At 53.2% G+C, this 18,912-nt stretch overlaps 9 protein-coding genes across 9 annotated transcripts; 5 read left to right on the top strand and 4 right to left on the bottom strand.

Moving 5' to 3' along the window:
* Positions 1-131: 131 nt before the first annotated feature.
* On the top strand, positions 132-1,340 carry BO88DRAFT_436008 (alpha/beta hydrolase; the record flags this gene model as incomplete). Its single annotated transcript, XM_025709540.1, has 3 exons — positions 132-457; positions 532-1,206; positions 1,273-1,340. The coding sequence occupies exons 1-3, from the start codon at positions 163-165 to the stop codon at positions 1,338-1,340; spliced, it is 1,038 nt and encodes a 345-aa protein (XP_025562503.1). The 5' UTR covers positions 132-162.
* A 385-nt stretch (positions 1,341-1,725) lies between these two features.
* On the bottom strand, positions 1,726-3,471 carry BO88DRAFT_426199 (Zn(II)2Cys6 transcription factor; the record flags this gene model as incomplete). The annotated part of the gene is made up of 6 exons (XM_025708886.1): positions 1,726-1,877; positions 1,927-2,026; positions 2,074-2,183; positions 2,227-2,920; positions 2,970-3,406; positions 3,444-3,471. The coding sequence occupies 6 exons, from the start codon at positions 3,469-3,471 to the stop codon at positions 1,726-1,728; spliced, it is 1,521 nt and encodes a 506-aa protein (XP_025562502.1).
* Positions 3,472-5,280: 1,809 nt separating this feature from the next.
* BO88DRAFT_63621 (uncharacterized protein) lies at positions 5,281-5,697 on the bottom strand. The gene has a single exon (XM_025713028.1). The coding sequence runs from the start codon at positions 5,603-5,605 to the stop codon at positions 5,393-5,395; it is 213 nt and encodes a 70-aa protein (XP_025562501.1). The 5' UTR covers positions 5,606-5,697; the 3' UTR covers positions 5,281-5,392.
* Positions 5,698-6,863: 1,166 nt separating this feature from the next.
* BO88DRAFT_341873 (putative RNA binding protein) lies at positions 6,864-8,395 on the top strand (the record flags this gene model as incomplete). The annotated part of the gene is made up of 2 exons (XM_025703119.1): positions 6,864-8,249; positions 8,294-8,395. The coding sequence occupies 2 exons, from the start codon at positions 6,864-6,866 to the stop codon at positions 8,393-8,395; spliced, it is 1,488 nt and encodes a 495-aa protein (XP_025562500.1).
* Positions 8,396-8,800: 405 nt separating this feature from the next.
* BO88DRAFT_405563 (thiolase family protein) lies at positions 8,801-10,422 on the top strand. The gene is made up of 3 exons (XM_025706914.1): positions 8,801-9,055; positions 9,105-10,049; positions 10,103-10,422. Exons 1-3 carry the CDS (start codon positions 8,921-8,923, stop codon positions 10,301-10,303), a joined length of 1,281 nt encoding a protein of 426 aa, XP_025562499.1. The 5' UTR covers positions 8,801-8,920; the 3' UTR covers positions 10,304-10,422.
* Positions 10,333-12,085, bottom strand: BO88DRAFT_390029 (NAD-dependent succinate-semialdehyde dehydrogenase). Its single transcript, XM_025704939.1, has 3 exons — positions 11,997-12,085; positions 11,861-11,948; positions 10,333-11,794 (listed from the first exon to the last, which is right to left on the bottom strand). The coding sequence occupies exons 1-3, from the start codon at positions 12,021-12,023 to the stop codon at positions 10,413-10,415; spliced, it is 1,497 nt and encodes a 498-aa protein (XP_025562498.1). The 5' UTR covers positions 12,024-12,085; the 3' UTR covers positions 10,333-10,412.
* A 122-nt stretch (positions 12,086-12,207) lies between these two features.
* Positions 12,208-14,244, bottom strand: BO88DRAFT_405561 (putative alpha/beta hydrolase). The gene has a single exon (XM_025706913.1). The coding sequence runs from the start codon at positions 13,917-13,919 to the stop codon at positions 12,279-12,281; it is 1,641 nt and encodes a 546-aa protein (XP_025562497.1). The 5' UTR covers positions 13,920-14,244; the 3' UTR covers positions 12,208-12,278.
* A 248-nt stretch (positions 14,245-14,492) lies between these two features.
* BO88DRAFT_405560 (CCDC90 family protein) lies at positions 14,493-16,041 on the top strand. Its single transcript, XM_025706912.1, has 3 exons — positions 14,493-15,151; positions 15,219-15,552; positions 15,605-16,041. Exons 1-3 carry the CDS (start codon positions 14,617-14,619, stop codon positions 15,660-15,662), a joined length of 927 nt encoding a protein of 308 aa, XP_025562496.1. The 5' UTR covers positions 14,493-14,616; the 3' UTR covers positions 15,663-16,041.
* An 863-nt stretch (positions 16,042-16,904) lies between these two features.
* BO88DRAFT_390020 (uncharacterized protein) lies at positions 16,905-18,715 on the top strand (the record flags this gene model as incomplete). The annotated part of the gene is made up of 3 exons (XM_025704938.1): positions 16,905-17,088; positions 17,150-17,970; positions 18,109-18,715. 3 exons carry the CDS (start codon positions 16,905-16,907, stop codon positions 18,649-18,651), a joined length of 1,548 nt encoding a protein of 515 aa, XP_025562495.1. The 3' UTR covers positions 18,652-18,715.
* Positions 18,716-18,912: the final 197 nt, after the last annotated feature.

The raw sequence follows: 18,912 nt of genomic DNA, 5'->3' as shown, positions 1-18,912 counted from the left end.
TGCAACTGCGGGGATGGCTGCAGATGCATATCAATAGCCGAGGAGGCGACATGCGACGGGCGTCGCCTATCTATTAATATATAAATAAGATAAGCCTCGCGAAAACCAATCCAACCAACTACCGACAAGAGGACAAGGACACCCCAATTCTCATATACCACCATGTCGCACGAAGCCCTCAACCCTATTCACCCGTCCGTGCTGCCGCATCTCGACCCTACCTTCATCGAACTCTATAATAAGCATGTAGCCAACACCCCCAGCGGGCCAATTGATCTCGCCGTCCTTCGATCCAAATATTCCGTTCTCTACTCCTACGGCACCGGTCCTGCGCCGGAGCCCGCTCGCGTATACGATGCCACTATCCCAGGCCACAACGGGGATTTAATCCCCTGCCGAGTCTACGAGCCCGATAGCCCGGGACCATGGCCCGTCCACATTGACTTTCACGGTGGTGGTCCGTCCCCCCACCCCCCGTCCCCGTCCACATCTTTCGTAAATCAAAGCTAATTCAGATTATATTATATGTAGGCTGGGGCCTCGGCGACCTAGACACCGAATCACACATCTGCAAGCACATCGCCGTGAAGGCCAAAGTCGCCGTGGTCGACATCGCCTACCGTCTCGTACCCGAGCACGCCTTCCCCATCGGCATCCAAGATTCATTCGCAGCACTCCAACACCTATCCTCTCCGGCCGGCCGCACCCAATTCCCAAACCTCGACACCACGCGCATTTCCCTCGGCGGAGTCTCCGCAGGAGGCAACATCGCCCTCATCCTCGCACACCTAGCCCGCGACCACCAAATCCCTCTCCGTCTAGTAGCGGTAGGAACACCCGTAATTGACGACATCTCCCAGTATACCACAGCGCACGACTCGCCCTTCCCCTCAATGCAGGAGATGGAGCACGCGCCGACTCTGAATTGGGCGCGCTTAAAATGGTTTGATCAGCTGAAGTGGCGCAGTCTCAGCAGCGAGGACGAAGATCTGCGTCAGAAGCAGTTGGCTGAGGTGAAGTGGTATGCTAATGCGCTGAATGCGCCGGATTTTACTCGTTTGCCGCGCACGGTTATCTATACGGCGGGGTGTGATCCGCTGCGTGATGAGGGTGAGGCGTATGCAAGGAAGTTGGTTGAGGGTGGGTGTGAGGTTACGGTGAGACGGTTTGAGGGCGTTCCTCATCCGTTTATGCATATGGATAAAGGTGAGTTTTGTTCTTTTTCCCCCGGGGGCACTTTTTTTTCGGGTGCGTGCTGATGAGAGGTACTAGATCTATGGCAGGCACGGCAGTTTATAGATTTGATCGCGGGTCATATTAAGGGAGCGTTGCATGATTAGATAGATGAATAGCGATGAATAGCCTCGCAGTGTGCATATTCAGTGTAGACTTTTAAGAAGTAAGCATTCACTGCAATCAGCTTCCCAAACATATTTGCCACCAAACAAAAACAATAGGCCAATAGTAGTAGTAGAAGAAGGCCCTGTAGGCAACTCAATGACTTGCCCGTTGGTCGTCTCTCCTCGCAACGTCGGATGATTTTCGACCAATTATTTATAACTCAATTTCGGCGGGTAAGCTGTATAATGGCTAAGTTGATGGCTTTATAATTGCAGGATATATTTATTCTTAACCAGACATGCGAATCATTTGAACCCTACCTAGACGACCCTGATACTCCATACTCCACACTCCACTCCATACCATGTATGGAGTATGTGAACATCAATCCCATCGATCCATCTCGGCTAATTCTCCCCATTGAGCCTCAAGCTCCCGGATCATCCAGTTCGTTCGCCACCCAACCGCCTTTTCTACCCGGCGGAGGAATTGCAGGGACCCTTGTTTCTCAGAGGGGTGGCGGAGGCAGTAGCCATCTAACTCTTATTAGCGACAGCCATGTGGGAATGGCATCTGTAGACTCACATCTATGTAACAAGTGGCACGCCATAAAGTATGCATTCTCCACAGTCTCGTTTGACATGGAAAGTCCTATCGTCCGGACCAGATGGAATGCTATGGTCCTCTGTATCCAGTTAGAATGGACATATTGTCACTTCTGACTGATCATACCTCTTCTGTTCGTCGCAGCCGCGCCAGCTCGTAATCGCTTGATACATTCCAGTGCCGGTGAGACGAGGTAAGAAGGATACACGATGCATGGTAGTATTGTAAACCGACGACTATATGGTCAGCGACGGCTACACATCAGGTGCCATTACATACCTGCTGATGGAGACATCATCCATAACTCAGGGAACGGTCGATTTTCTGCTGGATCTGAATCCTTGTATTGCAACGGTTGCCAGCTGATTGGTCGCCCACGATGCCACTGCTCCACGCTTTCAGATAAATGCTGCCACTCGCCCTCATCGACAAAGCTGCAGTGTGATCCCCAGCAGGACTGGATGATCTTCGCACACAAAAAGATAATTACGTTGGCATATGAAGCGTCATCGCGGCGCTGGAACACGGACGAGAGCTCGTAGTTGGCTAGATCCAGTTGCATCGGTTGATGTTGCACCAGGGAAGCATAGATTGCCTGGCGGAGGAATTGCCAACTGACTGCTTCGGCGAGACCGCCAGAGGAAGCGGACTTGGACATAGTATTTAGGAGCCTGTTTGACCCGACCCAGTGGCACTTTTCATCTGTTGCGCGCTCGAGCTCTTCATATATTCGCAGGGTGACTACAGTAATAAGCAGGTTATCATCATAAGTCTCCTCTGGCAACGCTAGAGCAGAAATGAGAAGCTCTAGACACTGTCCATGATATTCGGAGGCCTCCCAGTCGCTGGCGTTGGACATGATTGCATCGTGTCGGGCTGCGAGGCACAGTACGGCTTTCAGCACCATCGGGACTTGCAAGGCTCGACGAGGGACTTCGGTACTGAAATGGGAGCGAAGATCGCATATATCGGCCTAATAAAAGTATTAGACTAATAGATTTGTTTTCTACGAAGAAACTTACCCATGGTGCAATCTTCTGGATGAACAGCCGTAGTAGATGGGCTTCACGGGAGCTCAACGGCGGTGAGCTGCTCGGACGGGGACTCACCGAGCTTAGCGGTGACGCCGAGCTCGCCCATGTACTCGCAGACGCCAAAGGCGAGACAATATTCAAAAGAGAAGGAGACAAGCCGGCAGAGGATGCAACGATTGGGGGATCGTTGAAGACAGGGGACCCCACAGGGGGACTTGAGTCCGCATGTGGATGGCGGATATTCTCATCCTGAGAATAGAGGACTTCAGGAAAGGGCAAATGATTAAAAATGGATATTTGGTCGGAGATATCTCTCTGAGCCTCATCAGAAGCATCCTGATGATCGTCGTTATCCTGGGCATCAGGTTGAGCATCGGTGGTGTTACCCTCGTCCGACTCATCGGACGATTCCTGCACAAACTTTACTATACAACCAATCAGCATGCCAAGAGATTCACAAACAACCAACAGGGTCGGTTCCAGCATACATGACTGAGGGAGATTAACCCATGTCTGACACGGATCCCAGGCTAGCTCAAACTTAGAGGCTATGCCATTACTCTTCTGGTATACATGTCGGACGGCTTTGAAACGAAACGGCGGATCCAAGCGACAGACCCGTCCCAGACGAGTACAGGCATTACAAGCCGAGGCGCCCGCGCGAGTGGTGCATCGAATATGACGAACCCGACAACGTTCACATCCTCGTCCGATTCTCATGGCAGGCTGTGGGGCAAGAGGCCCTTAGCGTTCAGCGCTGCGGGGAAAGGGCAACAAACGGACAGGGACATCGGCGGGCTAAGGAGATTCATCCAGCCTACTGAACAGGAGGACGAGATTGACGGCGAGTGTGGCCTGATGGGGGGAGGGATGGGATGAGGACACGACAGAGGAGAGGAGGACGGGTATAGCTGCGAGGTGAAATGGCAGCTTGTCGGCTATTGATTTGTTGCCAATGCGGAGTCTGTCTCCCCCGCGGGGCCTGGGGCCAGCAATTTCCCGTTTAAGTCTAGCTCTGTTTTCCCCGCATTGTCCCTGTGGCTGATTCAGCATTTAGCTTTTGCATGCTTTCTGATTGGTGGATATACACCTATTCCTATGGGTGATGAGTTTATGGGACGGACTGTTGCTTACTATTTGATATGGATTGTTTGAATCAAAATGATGTCATTATCGGATTTTAGAAAAGTTTGGTTCTATATCTAGTAAAGAACTTTCCAGATCTGTAGAAGAAAGGAACTAAATTTAGATTATCTTACATATCTTGATGGTCAATTGAATGTCCGGTAAGCTTTTTCCCTTCCCTTCAACTTATATTGTTAGTTTCTTCTACTGATCCGGTTCCTTTCTGTAAATCCATGTGGTAACCGCATAATAAACCATGGGATCCGAGGTCTTACAGCTCCCCTGCAAGAGCAGACACCCTGCCAAGACGCAGCCATGACCAGAACCCACCTGTTCAATGACAGCTAGTTTGTAATCTGGGTAGTAGGGTCCCCGTTCTCCTTCCGGACAGCCATCTGTGACAGGTGTGGAACTCTGCAAGGTACAATTCCTGGTCTCATATTCCACGGGATCACTGCACACAAAAGAGGTGGAAGGAATGATGTTTCATGTGCTGTGTTGTAGCAGTTGATTCTTTTTGAATGTTAGATACAAAACGTAGGATAACAGGAAAACAGGAGAAGAGAGCGTAGGATAGTATGATGTTCTTCCTTAGAAGGAAGGATCGTGACGCTGCAAGTTGGTAGTATAATACAGGGCTGGGCTGGAATAATGAAGATAGTCTAGCTCATTTCAACCGTTTACAGTAAATTCCAGTGTACATAAGGCTAAGTGGTAAGAGCATGATACGCAGCTATGCCTCCAAGGTATATATTCAATCAGGGTCCCCACTAGAGAACGTTACTCCATGCTCCCAACAGACAAGCCTACATAGCCAGCATCTTATATAGCGGGCTCAATTATGTATAGGCATGAGAGTGGATTGCGGGGAACCCTACCGGCAAAATACATCAAGCGGGAAAGCACTTTTCCGGGCCTTCAACACCGCTTACCCGGTACAATATGCCAGGCATATCGCCTATCAAAGAGTACCCTCATAGACACAACCGCATTACTATGCACCGATATATGCATCATGATACATCGCCTCGATCAGGGACCACATTTACTCCGTTTGTGGTGAGTGATTGTGCGCCGTCGCCGTGAAATTCCGAGGTCGGGCAGGCGAGAATTCGATCCCCAAGGCGGGAAAGAGATGGGTAGGAGTGGGTTTTCTATAATTTGGGAAGTCGGGAGGGGGGGAAGGTCGAGCGTGCCGGATTCGAAGAGGCGGAGTTATGATGAGGCTGAAAGGTGTGGAGTGAGAAGTTGAAGGTGGACATGTATGAGGTCGATGAGGTGCGGCTTTATTTTCCGTTGAGGCAATTTGTGGGTGTATTAAATGGGATGGAGTGAGGCGGTAGTAGTAGAGGTTCGATTAGTCCAATGGAATGGGGATATTCTTTCGACGATATGTTGGTGCATGTGAATGAATGCCATTGTTTATCGCGCAATGAGGCTGTAGCGGAGCTAAGTGAGAATGGAATCATGGAATGATATGCGTCGGGTCGGTCCGTCATGTTTGTTGCGCCACTATATGATCTCCAAAAATCCAAAGATTTGCAACCAAGCCCTAATGGGACATGGATAACCCGTCACCAGTTAGGAAGGAAAACAGGCTGGCGCTAGGCAGAACGGACCAGGGGTCTCTGCCTGTCTCCGACCGCTAGTTTTCCTCGAGGACCATTGGCCATTCGAGTTACTCTCAGGTTGTTAGTTGTCTGTAGGCTCTGCGCGATCGCATCCAGACCAGTGAATAATGCAGACCCATTAGGCAGACATGCATGTCAACCGCGTCCCACGTTGCTTGCCGCATCCCACAGCCTCCCTGCGTCGAAGATCCATAGAGGCTCTGCTCTGCTGTGGTCCACTCGTTCAACATTTGTTTTCTTTTTCTCACTACTCATTATTGAATATTTAGAATGTTGGTCATGTAGTAGACAAACTGATGTCATCTGTCCTCAGGGGAATCCTCTTGACCTCGTCCCTGGTGCCCGGCTGACTGATTTCTTTGCTTGCCCTGTGACCGACCCGAGCAGCCACACTCCATCGCCACACTGCCTCTGCCTCTGCCTCTGCATTCAACCAAGTACGCACACAACATCCTGGCTGTTGGTAAGGCTGGAGAAAGCTCCAGCCGTGACACCTTGCTCAAGCAAACCGCAACCCTCCCCCTCGCAGCTGAGCCACAACAGTTGGTTCAATAAGACTAGCGAAAAGCAGCTATGCCCCGGCTGATCCTGACGTGCGGTCATTGTCGCCGCGATTTGCAATATCATTTAACTTTATAAGAATTCCACCGAGTCGCAACTCCCACCCGACCTGAATCTTCATCATCAGGAACGATCATCTTCTTAATGGGATCGTTTGCTATTTTAATTCTGCCCTTCCCTTCCTTCGTTCTGTGATTTCCTCCTTTCCGTCTGCCTTCTTCACCTGTGGACACACGCGCTGTTCACTCGTATTCACCTTCTCCTTCCTTTTCCCATCCTTCCCCCCTCCTTCACTTATCAGGCGCGGTGAACCCATGACTTCACCCACATGTCTTGGATCCATGACATCGTCGCAACGTGCTGTTTACTACAAATTTCTCAAATGAAAACAGTACCTTCGTCTGCTTTTGCACGCTGCCACAATGTGCCCTGTCCATCTATAGTAGTGAGCTCTACGGACCCTACCGCGCGAAAGCGGCTGTTGCCATACGTCTACGTCTACGCCTCATACCACCTACTACCGCAGATTCCGTGCCTGATCCAGCATCGCAGCGCAAGATAGGGCATGTGTATTGTCGAAGAGTATACCGCCTCGTACCCTGACGTCCGACGAAGGCGGGTCCTTCAGCGGTGCCTCTTGGGGAGATCGTTAGGGTACTGTTATCGCACCCAGGTGGTCAGCCCTGGCGAGCGCGTCCCTGAGCGCCCGGCCAGTCAAATTCAGTACGGGAAACCCAGAAGTACTTATCGACCGGCCATGCAGTCACTGCGCGATCTGATCGTCGATCCACGGGAGCCGGCACGGCGGAGAAAGTCCCCAAACTATCCGCGACGGATGCCCTCGCGACGAAGTGACCCTTTCCGAGTTTTCTTCCCCTTCCTTCGACGAGCATCCGACAGCGATGACGTGTGGAAGGACGACGAATATCGGCCGCGAGGTCGGGGACGGTCGCCTCGGCCAGTCAGTATGCCACGGGACGTACCTCCCATCAAACGTGAACCGCGGAGCGTTCCAAAAAGACGGCCTCTAAGTTCAAAAATCAGGGTGGTCACCCCACCACCAAAGCCTCTATACAAGGAGGAACCACTGCGACCACGGCCCGCAAGGTCACCTGCTTCGCCTTCTCTCTCACCCCGGGATCCAGGTACCTTCCGTCGTCCAGTCATTATTCATCAGGAGCCAAAGCCACGACCAAGCCCAATCCCTTCTTCAGGCTCATCTGGATATCGATTCAGGAATCCATGGCACAGTAGATCCCCATCTCCAGGCCCCTCCAACTGGCGTCGCAAGGAGCCACGACCGAGTCCATCAGTATCCCCAGGACCAGCAAGACCTCAGGGGCCACAGCCGCAACCATCTCCAGAAGGTGCACCAAGTACTAATGCTCCAGCAGCACCCGTCACCCCTCCCCAAAAGAAAGAGCGACGCCCCAGGGAGCGGTCCCCATCTGTTGAGCGTGTCCCAATCCGCAAGACACGTTCCACCCCAACCGTTCCGGTGGAGGTGCACAACCCTCCAGCTCCAGACCCTGGCCCCAAACCAGTTACAACGTCAAACACCACATCCCCAGGGAGTGGATCCCGCCACGTGCAGTTTTCTGACATAGTGGATCATCTCTCTATATCCGGAGAGAGCAATGCTCCCTCGTCTCCTACCGGCCCTCCGCGCTTCTATAAACAATTTGCCAGCGCAAGTCGCCGTAGGTCCCCAACTCCGGGGCCTACACCCAGAGTAAGACAAGGACGAGTTGATTCAAGCTCCCAAAGAATCCGATATGTGTATGCGTCTCCTGCTGCGAGTCGTTCATATCCCCGGGGCGTTGAGGTGCTGATTGTGACTCCGCGCAGGTATCGACCAGGAGGAATCACCCCACCAGTGAACCGGGAAGCCGTTGACATTCACGAAATTGAACCCGAGAGAAGCAGTTCATGGTCTGGACAGGCTGCTAGGGTGGGTTTAGAGGGGAGCGGTTGGCGGGTGGAACGTCGGCCCAGACGTGGGATGGGGAGGGAGGTGCTGGGAACAGGCGCGAGGCCGAGGATCGTATCACTTTCACCGCCGAGAGCGCGATGGAGACCCAGAATGCGCCAGACTGAGCGGTATGGGGGGTTCGATTCGGGCGATGAACGGGTAGTTAGGGATGGGAGTGGTTCGGGGCGAGTCTGGAGGTGGCTGTAAGAATTAGGGTCATGGTGGAAGTTGTAAGATGTGGTTAGTAGTGGACATTTTTTCGGGCTATTCCTTATGTTGACCGTGTTTGTTGTCTTGATAAGAAAAGAAGACCGTTATTTATTGTTTGAAAACGCTATAAGGATAGAAAATGATATATGTCGTTGAACTGAGAGATGAAGCAAGGAGCAGGTAAGATGTAAACTGGAGACAGTTCCCCACATGACTATCACCACGTGACTTCAAGGGGACCTCGGCAGCGGTTAGCGGCGGGCCGGCGGGCGGAGAAGAGGAGAAGCAGCAAGCATGCATGTGCATCTCATTCCATCTCTCATCATTCTCCTGTGCTACAAATCTACCTGTTTCTTGCTTCTTCCCACTATCTCATTGTCATCGCTACCTTATTCAAGCCTAGTTATTTCCCACTTTCTCTCCTACTACTGATACCCACAATGCTTGCCTCCCGTCTAACCCCGCGATCCATCCCCGCACGCCAATGGCGTCGACACTTCAGCGCCGCCCGACCGGCTCTGAAGGAGATCCAAGATGCCTACATTCTCAGTGCGGCGCGCACTCCAACCGCCAAGGTACGATTCTTTGCACCCAACGTCCACAGCCATACTAATCGGAATACAGTTCAACGGCTCCTTCGTGTCTGTCCCGGCTCCTCAACTCGGCGCCGTGGCCATCAAATCTGCAGTCAGCAAATCCAACCTCCCCGTCGAGAAGATCACAGACGTGTACATGGGCAATGTTCTCCAAGGCTCCGTGGGCCAAGCACCCGCGCGCCAAGCCTCCATCTTCGCCGGCCTCGCCCCCACCGTTGAAGCCCTGACCGTGAACAAAGTATGCGCATCAGGCCTGAAGGCCGTCGCTCTGGCGGCCCAGAACATCCAGCTCGGACTAGCGGAGGCACAGGTTGCCGGTGGTATGGAGAATATGTCGCGTGTGCCGTACTACATGGCACGGTCTAGTCAGCTGCCTCCTTTTGGAGAGATTAAGCTCGAAGATGGCCTAATCAAGGACGGGCTGTGGGACGTGTACAACCAAATTCATATGGGGATTTGCGCAGAGCAGACGGCAAAGAAGTATGAGGTGTCACGGGAAGAGCAGGATGATTATGCCATTCAGTCGTACGAGCGGGCACAGAAGGCGTGGGCGGAGGGATTATTCAGCGAGGAGATTGCCCCAGTGACGGTGAAGGGCAAGAAGGGGGATACGGTGGTGGAGAGGGATGAGGGCTTTGAGAACCTCAAGGCAGATAAGCTGCGCGGATTAAAGCCTGCGTTCTTGCGTGACGGCACTGGCACTGTCACGGCGGGTAACGCGTCCACGATGAATGATGGCGCGTCCGCCGTCGTGGTGGCTAGTTGTGAATTGGCGAGGGAGTTTGGCACGGGAAATCGTGCTCTGGCAAGGATTGTTTCTACTTCTGATGCCGCTATTGACCCTGTCGATTTCCCTGTGGCCCCGGCCAAGGCGGTCCCGATTGCGCTAGAGCGCGCGGGCATCAGCAAGGACCAGGTGGCGGTTTGGGAGTTCAACGAGGCATTTGCGGCGGTGATCAAGGCCAACGAGAAGGTGAGTGCTACACCTACGCCTTTGACATTCATTGAATATGGCTAACCAGACAGATTCTGGGACTGCAAAACGCGCGAGTCAACCCGCTGGGTGGAGCCATCTCGCTGGGTCATGCGCTGGGCAGCTCGGGCTCGCGCATCTTGGTGACCCTGCTGCACCAGCTACAGCCAGGCGAGTACGGTGTGGCAGCCATCTGCAATGGCGGCGGAGCAGCTAGCGCGATGGTCGTGCAGAAGCTGGACCGGGTGGATTAAACATCCTTGTACGGAGTACATATGAAGAAATTGATGCCAACATGTTCATACTAGCTAGCGGTCAATTTAGCCTCAGCCTTCCAAAAATCAAGCCAAGCCAAAGGCAACCCTAATAATGCCCCTGCACCGTCAACGTCCCCGTCTTGGTAACCAAATACTCATCCACAGCCACATCCTTCCCACTCTCCTTGCCATACCCACTCTCCTTCATGCCCCCAAACGGCGCCTCTGCAGCCGACATACTCCCCGTATTCAAGCCCACCATACCGGCCTCCAGCTTCTCAAACAACCTCCACAAGCGATCCGCATCCTTCGTAAACGCATAACTCGCCAGCCCCAAACTAGTATCATTGGCCCACTGCACGGCCTCATCCTCCGTATCAAACGCATACAACGCCGCCACCGGCGCAAACGTCTCTTCCCGACTAACCAACATCTCCTTCGTCATCTTCGTCAAAATCGTCGGCTGGAAGAAATACCCCTTTTTCCCCTCGACCCTCCCTCCACCCAAAATAACCTCAGCCCCCAACCTCCTCGCATCCTCAATCTGCATCTCCGCCTTCCCCAGCCCCCTCTCCGTCGTCAACGGCCCCATGCCCACCCCCTCCTCCATCCCATGCCCCACCACTAACTTCTCCGTCCTCTCCCTCAACAGCCCCGCAAACCTCTCATAAACCCCCCGCTGCACATACACCCTATTCGCCGTAATACACGCCTGGCCAGCATGCCTCCACTTCAAATTCATCAACGCCGCCACAGCGGCCTCCAAATCCGCATCCTCAAACACAATAAACGGACAATTCCCCCCCAACTCCAACGTCACCTTCTTCAACCCATCCGCACAAATCCCCGCAATCAACTTCCCCACCCTCGTCGACCCCGTAAACGTCACCTTCTTCACCAACTCATGACGACACAACGCCTCACTCAACCCAGGCGTATTCTCCATATCCGTCGTCAACACATTCACCACCCCCGCCGGGAACCCCGCCTGCATCGCTAACCCCGCAATCGCCAACGCAGACACAGGACTCTCCGGAGACGGCTTCACAATCATCGTACACCCCGCCGCGATCGCCGCCGCGACTTTCCGCAGCACCATCGCCACAGGGAAGTTCCACGGTACTAGCGCGGCCGCTACGCCGATGGGCTGCTTGATCGTCATGATGCGACGGCCCGGCACGGCGGAGGAGCTGATCGTGCCGGAGACGCGCTCGGCTTCGCCCGAGAACCAGCGGGTGAAGGAGGTTGCGTAGTCGATCTCGCCGAGCGCTTCGGAGAGAGGTTTGCCCGTCTCGTAGGTGATGATTTTGGCTAGGTCGGTTTTGTGCGTACGGATGAGGGAGTCCCAGGCTGTGAGGAGCTCCGAGCGGTAGCGCGCGGTGGTGTGGCGGAAGCTGAGGAATGCTGTGTGCGCGGAGGTTACGGCGTCGGGGACGTCGAGGGCCGTGCAAGTCGGGATTTGAGCCCAGGGGTGGGAGGTGCCGGGGTCTGTTGTTGGAGTAATTGGTTAGGATGGGGTGAAGAGGGAATGAGGGGGCATGGGATAGAGATTACCGATGACTTCGAAGTGCTGGTTGCTTTGGGATTTGATCCAGGTGTTGTGGACGAAGGCATCGAAGTGGAGGATGGAGGGGTCGGAGAGCTAGAAGTGTGAGTTAGGGGAATGGATATCCGGGTTGGGGAGGCCTACTTGGAATGGAAGCTCGTATTGGGCCATTGTAGCTTGAGTTATTTACTATCTGATGGATAATATAGAAAGTAGGGATTGAGGGATGAGACACCAGGGACATATCACAATATAAGGGATATGGATGAGAAGAGGGGAAGATAAGCTGACCCCGCACCTCGGATATCGGCAAGTTTCCTACAAAACAACTTTTAGAATACGATTGAGCAAATACCATGTATCAACTTTATCATTCGCTGATCATCTATATACATAACAGCTTTGTAGTCTGTACATCGGCTGCTTCTAGTGCAAGTACTCATTCACCACTTGCGTAAATGCCGTCGCATTTTCCAACATCGGCAGATGACCCGCCTTTGGCACCAACTTCAACTCGGACTGGCTCTTCAGGTCTGCCACCATCTGCTGCATCGTCTTGGGCAGCACACCGTCACTCTCGCCGGCCACAAACAGGCCTGGCACCTGTGCCTGTGCCATCCGGTCCCGCACGTCATACGCACACAGGGCCTGGACGCTCTGTCTGAATCCGGGGAGACTGTTCGTCCGCACCAATTCCTTGGCCTTAGCGGGCAGATGGGGCTGTGTCTCGTACGACTCAGCTGTGAACCAGCGCCGCACGGTGATTTCGGCCAGCTTCTCGCCGACAATCGCCTGCTGCGTGGTGGACGACACGGCACCCTCGCTGGCTGCCAGCTCGACACGCTCGTTCCAGGCCTTACGGTTCGTCTCGGGGCTGGAGCTGTTGGTGTCGCAGGAGATGAAGCGCTCCACGCGCTCCGGGTACAGCAGGGAGGTGTTCAGCACGGTCACACCACCCAGACTGACACCGATAAGGGTGGCCTTGGGAACGCGCAGAGCATCCAGCAGCGCGATAATATCCGAGGCGAGTAGATCGATGTTGACCGGCTTCTCGCCGCATTCTTGCTGGCGGCCACGGGTGCAGTACCGGACAATGCGGAAGTTTTGGTTGCGAGGGTCGGAGAGGAACTGGTCGACAAAGTCGTCCCAGATGGTGTAGTCCACCAGGATGGAGTTGCTGAGCACGATGACCGGGCTGTGGGGGTCGGTGCTACCCTCCAGGCGGTAAGGGAGCTCAACGCCGTCGGCGGTGGTGACGAAGGACTCGACGGCCGGGCGGGTGGGAGAGGGCAAGGTGCGGGTTTTGCCGTCAATGGACGACCAGGGACCGATAACATCCGGGGAGGTCAGGGAGGACAGCTCGCGGGGAGCGGGTCCGAAAGTGTAGGCCCACTGGTAGGTGCGACGGCGGGTCTTAGCCACGACGTCGGTCATGATGCGGGTGCGCCAGGGAGTGTCGGTGGCGGCCTTGTATTCGGGACCGCCCAGGCCATTCTGGGCAGCGTACTCGTGCACGGCGAGGTATTCGCGCGGGGCTTTGGGGTCGATGGTGGAGGTGACGAAGAGGCGGGAAGAGCGCCAGCCGGGCACGCGGGACAGCATGGGGATGTGCTCTTCGCGGTACCAGCGGGTGAACTCGTCCTCCTTAGCGGCGTCGGCGGAGGAGAGGGAGAGGGAGACGGCGACAAGGGCAGAGCCGGCAGCCTCGGTGTCGGGGGTGAGTTCGAGGGGTTTGTAATCAGCCGCCTTTTGCTCGATAACAGTATCGTAGAGCCGGCGATCGACGTCAATCTGGGCCATGGTCGCCTTTTCCCGGGGGGTCTTGATGGTGTCGCCGCGGAGGGCGAGGTAGGTCTCGCGCGTCAACTCAACCATATCAGTGATGTCGTAGAGTGCCACCCACTCGGGCTCCTCGCCGTCGGTTGCGCGATAGCGGAAGCCATTGGTGCAGAAGGGCAGACGCAGGCGCAGAGGACCGTGTTCGGTATTATACCAGTCGTGGAATTGGGCCTCAGGGAGAGAGGGACGAGGGTTCATCGTCACCCAGAGAAGGCCGGGAGTCGTCATTTTGAATATGATGTTAAGCAGGGACAGCTGACACCAAGAGAGAGATAGAGAGTAACTGCAACGAAATCAATGATGAGGGGCAGATGGCGGGGTGACCGGCGATAATAATCATTATAATGAGATTCCGACTGACTGCCGACCACACAGCCGATGGCGGCCGATGGTTGAAGTCATCGGCTATATCTTTAAGTTCCAGTCTTCATCTCCCAGGCACCGGTGGCGGGGAGCCACTGGGGAAGCCACTGGGGTTTACGGGGTAATTTGAATCCCAAGATGTCATGGTAGATAGACAGATGGGAGATCCTCCAAACATACTTGACTGGCGAGAGGAAGTTGTATAGAAGGAAGAAGGGCTCTCTCTATGAAATGCCTGGAAAATGTAATAATTCTGCAGCCTGGGAGTTCAGGCATGAATTTCGGTAGCCACAAACTGCCGAGTCACCTGATGCTATACTCCGATCATGATCACGTGTGACCCTCCAGATTCTGACCTGGGCGGTGAGGTGACTGGCAGAATGGGAAACCGGGCGGAGTTAGTCACTCTCAAGCCGAGATGCAACCCGACGATAAGATCATCGAACAACATCCAACTCAACTACAACTACTCGACCAGCTTGCCTGTTTTCACGGCTTCAGGCTAGACCTCTTCTCTCGTCATATCCCTCGCTGTCTGGCTCACGCATCTCGTAGCTGAGTCATGGCGCCTCAGAAATCGGTGGCAGAGGTGCCCCGTTCCCTGATTCCCCGTCTGACTTGGAACGGTTCCTCGACTCGCACTACTTTTACCTCTCCCCAGACTACCGCCCTGCCGGCGAAGCGCCAACAAAAGCAGTATATCGTACGGAGTCGGATTTCTGCTGGACGACAACTGCATACCTCGACTTCCCCGTCCACTGCCTCTTCAACATTCCCCGCAGCAGCCCGAGATCTAGGCACATCGATCGCAAGACGCTTCCCTTCCACAACCAAGCCGGCCAGCCAACCAGCCGCACCCCTTGGGAACCCCATCCGACATAATGGTGTCTATGTCGCTGCATTCAACCCAGCGCGGAGAGCTTTTCATGCGTCCGCTCCACGCCAGCGCGACCATCACTTTGATACATTGAAATTCGTCCAGCGATTGAAAGATGAGGGATTCAGCGAAGAGCAGGCTGTTGCCATGATGCGGGTCTTGAACGACGTCATTCAGGAGTCCATCCAGAACTTGACTCGGACAATGGTGCTTCGGGAAGGTTAGTCCTCCTGTGATTTATGCATACGATACCCAAGAGCATTTTCATTCTAAGTCCATTTCTACAGACACGGAACGATCCGCCTATACACAAAAAGTCGACTTTGCCAAACTCCGCTCCGAGCTCCTCAACGCCGATTCTACCGAAGCGCAGTTGACTCGCTCGTCGCACGAAAAGATCGCCGCTGATCTCGCCAAACTCAACTCTCGTCTACGCGACGAGATCGGTCGCACGCAGGCGTCAGTGCGACTGGATCTGAATCTGGAGAAAGGTCGCATCCGGGAAGAAGCCAATGGCCAAGAAATGCGTATAAAGGAGACGGAAACGAGAATTGAGCAGGAGGTGGCTGGATTGAGAGAGCGTGTAGAGGCTGTCAAGTTCTCCACGCTACAATGGCTCATGTAAGTGGTACCCGACATTCCACACAGTACAATGCTGACAGATCTTCTCTAGGGGTGTATGCACTGGTACCGCTGCTCTAATTCTTGGTGCCTGGCGTCTCTTCATGTGAACCCATCATTCTGTGGATTTCGGTCAAGTCAGCCGGATTAACATGCCTTGTCTGTTGCCTTCATATCAACTCCCCGCTTCTCCTTACCGCCGAAAAATGTGGCGGAATCAGGAACCGATGGCTAGTTTTCTCTTCTCTTTTGTTTAATTAGCGATGTGGTGGCTTCCGTAATCATTATATATATATACTATTGTTTTATTTATTATCTTCCGGGGGTGTGGTACATATATAGTGGGACGTGCTCCTATCCTGCCTGTGGCCGGCGGCCGTGATGCCGGCATGGAATGAAGCGAGCTGTGAAGTGATATGATGCAATTCCGCGACACTTATTATGTTACCACCACTAAGTGGCTCATTCTGCATTAGATGTCTGCTCGCCTAAACAACTGCTGCAGAAGAAAGGTGGGGGTATTGCGAACCATGCGATTTCAGTGATAAGGGAAATGAAGGGGCGGAGAATAGAGCGGTGCAGTGTCATACAAGCCATGTAATACTCAGGACCGACGGGGTCCGCCGGCCTCAAAAAGAGGGGGAAAACACGCTCATTTACAATCAGGCAATGATTGGCCCGGTATGCTCTTCGTTCCTGTCTTTGCCAGGTTCTTCTCGCTCCACTCTTCGGTAGTAGTACTAGTCAACTCCTCGCGTCTGCGCCGCTCCAATGGCATCCATATCTTTCTGCAGCTTATCATCGGCTCACAGCAAGAACAAGGGGTAATGGCGTCCTAGCTCGCCTGCCAGATAGCCAACGAACATGCTTTGTTCAAACTAGCACGTCTTCTTCAAGTGTGACTGACGATATATCACCGTATAGCACTATGCTTGGAACTGCCATGGTTTGATCCATCACAGTCGGGCTTAGTTGTACACTGTCAACAAGAAGCACGCTAAAGCAATCTCCGCATGCAGAGCACAGTCATTTCGGAAACTTATCACCCTACAAAACCCAGCTAGTTACTAATGTATCATGCACCATGGCCTCATACAAATACCCTTCCCGACCCCCTGGGGCGTCAACAATGGGCATTGTTCTGCACTCATTTACAGGCATCTTACCCTATCCGGCTGAGCCCTACTAGCACTTAGTGCTTCTCTCTTGCGCATTGGGACTTTCTCAGGGGCTTACACTTCATACTCGTGTCGCCCACGTGAAGTTTCCACATAGTCGCAACACCATACAGAGACATCCTTCTAGAACCGCACCGATCAGAGTAGATCCCATCCTGCAGGAAAGCCGCGATCATGATGGTCTCTTTCGGTGTCGCATTCTACCTAGTATCTCTACTGTTTACTCCAGCGCGGGCTCTGCTAGAGGTCTTCGAGGTATACCAGCCCGTCCCCACAGGCCATGGCAGCGTTGGGTGCAATGAGGAGATCCTCCTGATGGACCATGTCTTCGGCTATAGCTATGGGGAACCATACGTTGGTAGGATAGAAACAGTGTCTGATCCCACCAGTTTGTCCATAAGCTAAACTATATGAACCAGGGATCTACGAGCCACCAAACTGTACCTTTGACACCGTTCGCATCAACTTCACTGTCACCTCCAAGGGCAGACAGTATGATCGTCTGGCGCTCATGTACTTAGGGGACACAGAGGTGTTCCGAACATCAACTGCTGAACCAACGACCGACGGAATCATCTGGACCTATATCAAAGATATGTCTCAGTTCAACGTACTGTGGAAAGAAAAACAGAGATTGATCTTCGATCTTGGCAACATCATTACTGATATCTACACCGGCTCTTTCAACACCACCCTGACAGCCTACTTCTCATATGAGGGCAACGTCAGGACCCCAGATGTCATTCTCCCAATATCTGCTCGCAAATCCGCCCAGAACGCCTCGAGCGACTTTGAGCTTCCATCCGACAATGCCACAGTGCAATATCAGATCCCCCAGACAGCATCCCGTGCAGTCGTGTCCATTTCCGCATGTGGCCAGTCAGAGGAAGAATTCTGGTGGTCCAACGTCCTCTCCGCCGATGAGTACACCTTCGACAATACCATCGGCGAGCTGTACGGGTACTCTCCATTCCGTGAAGTCCAGCTCTATATCGACGGCGTCCTTGCGGGTGTGGACTGGCCATTCCCTATCATCTTCACCGGCGGTGTCGCGCCAGGATTCTGGCGTCCAATCGTAGGAATTGACGCTTTCGACCTACGCCAACCCGAGATCGATATCACGCCCTTCCTCCCCTTGCTCAAGGACAACAAGTCCCATTCGTTCGAGATCAGAGTTACGGGTCTGAGCGTTGCCGACGACGGAACAGTAACATTCGCCAACACCGTCAACTCCTACTGGGTAGTCACCGGCACTATCTTCCTCTACTTGGACTCCTCCTCCTCCTCCTCCTCCGAATCACACAGCATAACCACCGGCCAAGCGCCCGAAATATACGCCCCGGCGCCCACCCTCACCGTCACACGGGACCTCACCCAGAGTTCAAACGGGACCAACGAAACACTCTCATACTCAGTTACAGCCGAAAGAACATTCACCGTAAAGTCCTCCGAATACTCATGGAGCCAAAACCTCTCCTACTCAAACTACGGATACCTCAACCAGCAAGGACTAAGCCAGAAAAACAACCAACAGACCTCCGGCACTAACACCATCACTCAACTCACTGGGGACAACAAATCTACAAATGAGGTCACATTCCAGTACCCTCTAATCTGTAACACGACGTACGGACTGCAAGATGGCCTTTCCATCAGTGCCTGGATCCGCAGAGGCCTGGATATCAGTTCGACCGGTGGTGATGGTGAGCTCGGCGTCTCCACGTATACGTTTACCTCGGGGCCGTTGGATCTGCATACGGAACAATATGGAACGGCGTATTATTTCGAACCCGAGGATGATGAGAGTTCGGTCTCGTATGGTGAGACGGTTGATGTTTGGGGAAGTAATGCTGGGGGTGTGGAGTATTCGAGGAATGTTCGTGCGGTGAATGGGACGGTTGTTTCGGATAGTGAGAGCTAGATTATCATTATTTAGTTCAAATGTGTATGACAGGTGGGTATGATTAGGATAGATGAGGTTGAGGATATATCTACATATATATATATATATATATATATATAACTGGGGATTGGTCAGTTTTGTAATCTGAGAAAATACATTTATATGCTACATAAGTAGTAGTATTACATGGAACATAAATATAACAAACCCTGACTAGTAGACACTACTCACGCTGCGTTATCTCATGAAAATGAGGGATAGCACTCAGTTCATGAAACA

Source organism: Aspergillus vadensis (genome assembly GCF_003184925.1).
Source record: "Aspergillus vadensis CBS 113365 unplaced genomic scaffold BO88scaffold_13, whole genome shotgun sequence".
NCBI lineage: Eukaryota > Fungi > Ascomycota > Eurotiomycetes > Eurotiales > Aspergillaceae > Aspergillus > Aspergillus vadensis.
The sequence above is the reverse complement of the archived record's forward strand: the minus strand, read 5'-3'. Positions and strand labels throughout refer to the sequence as shown.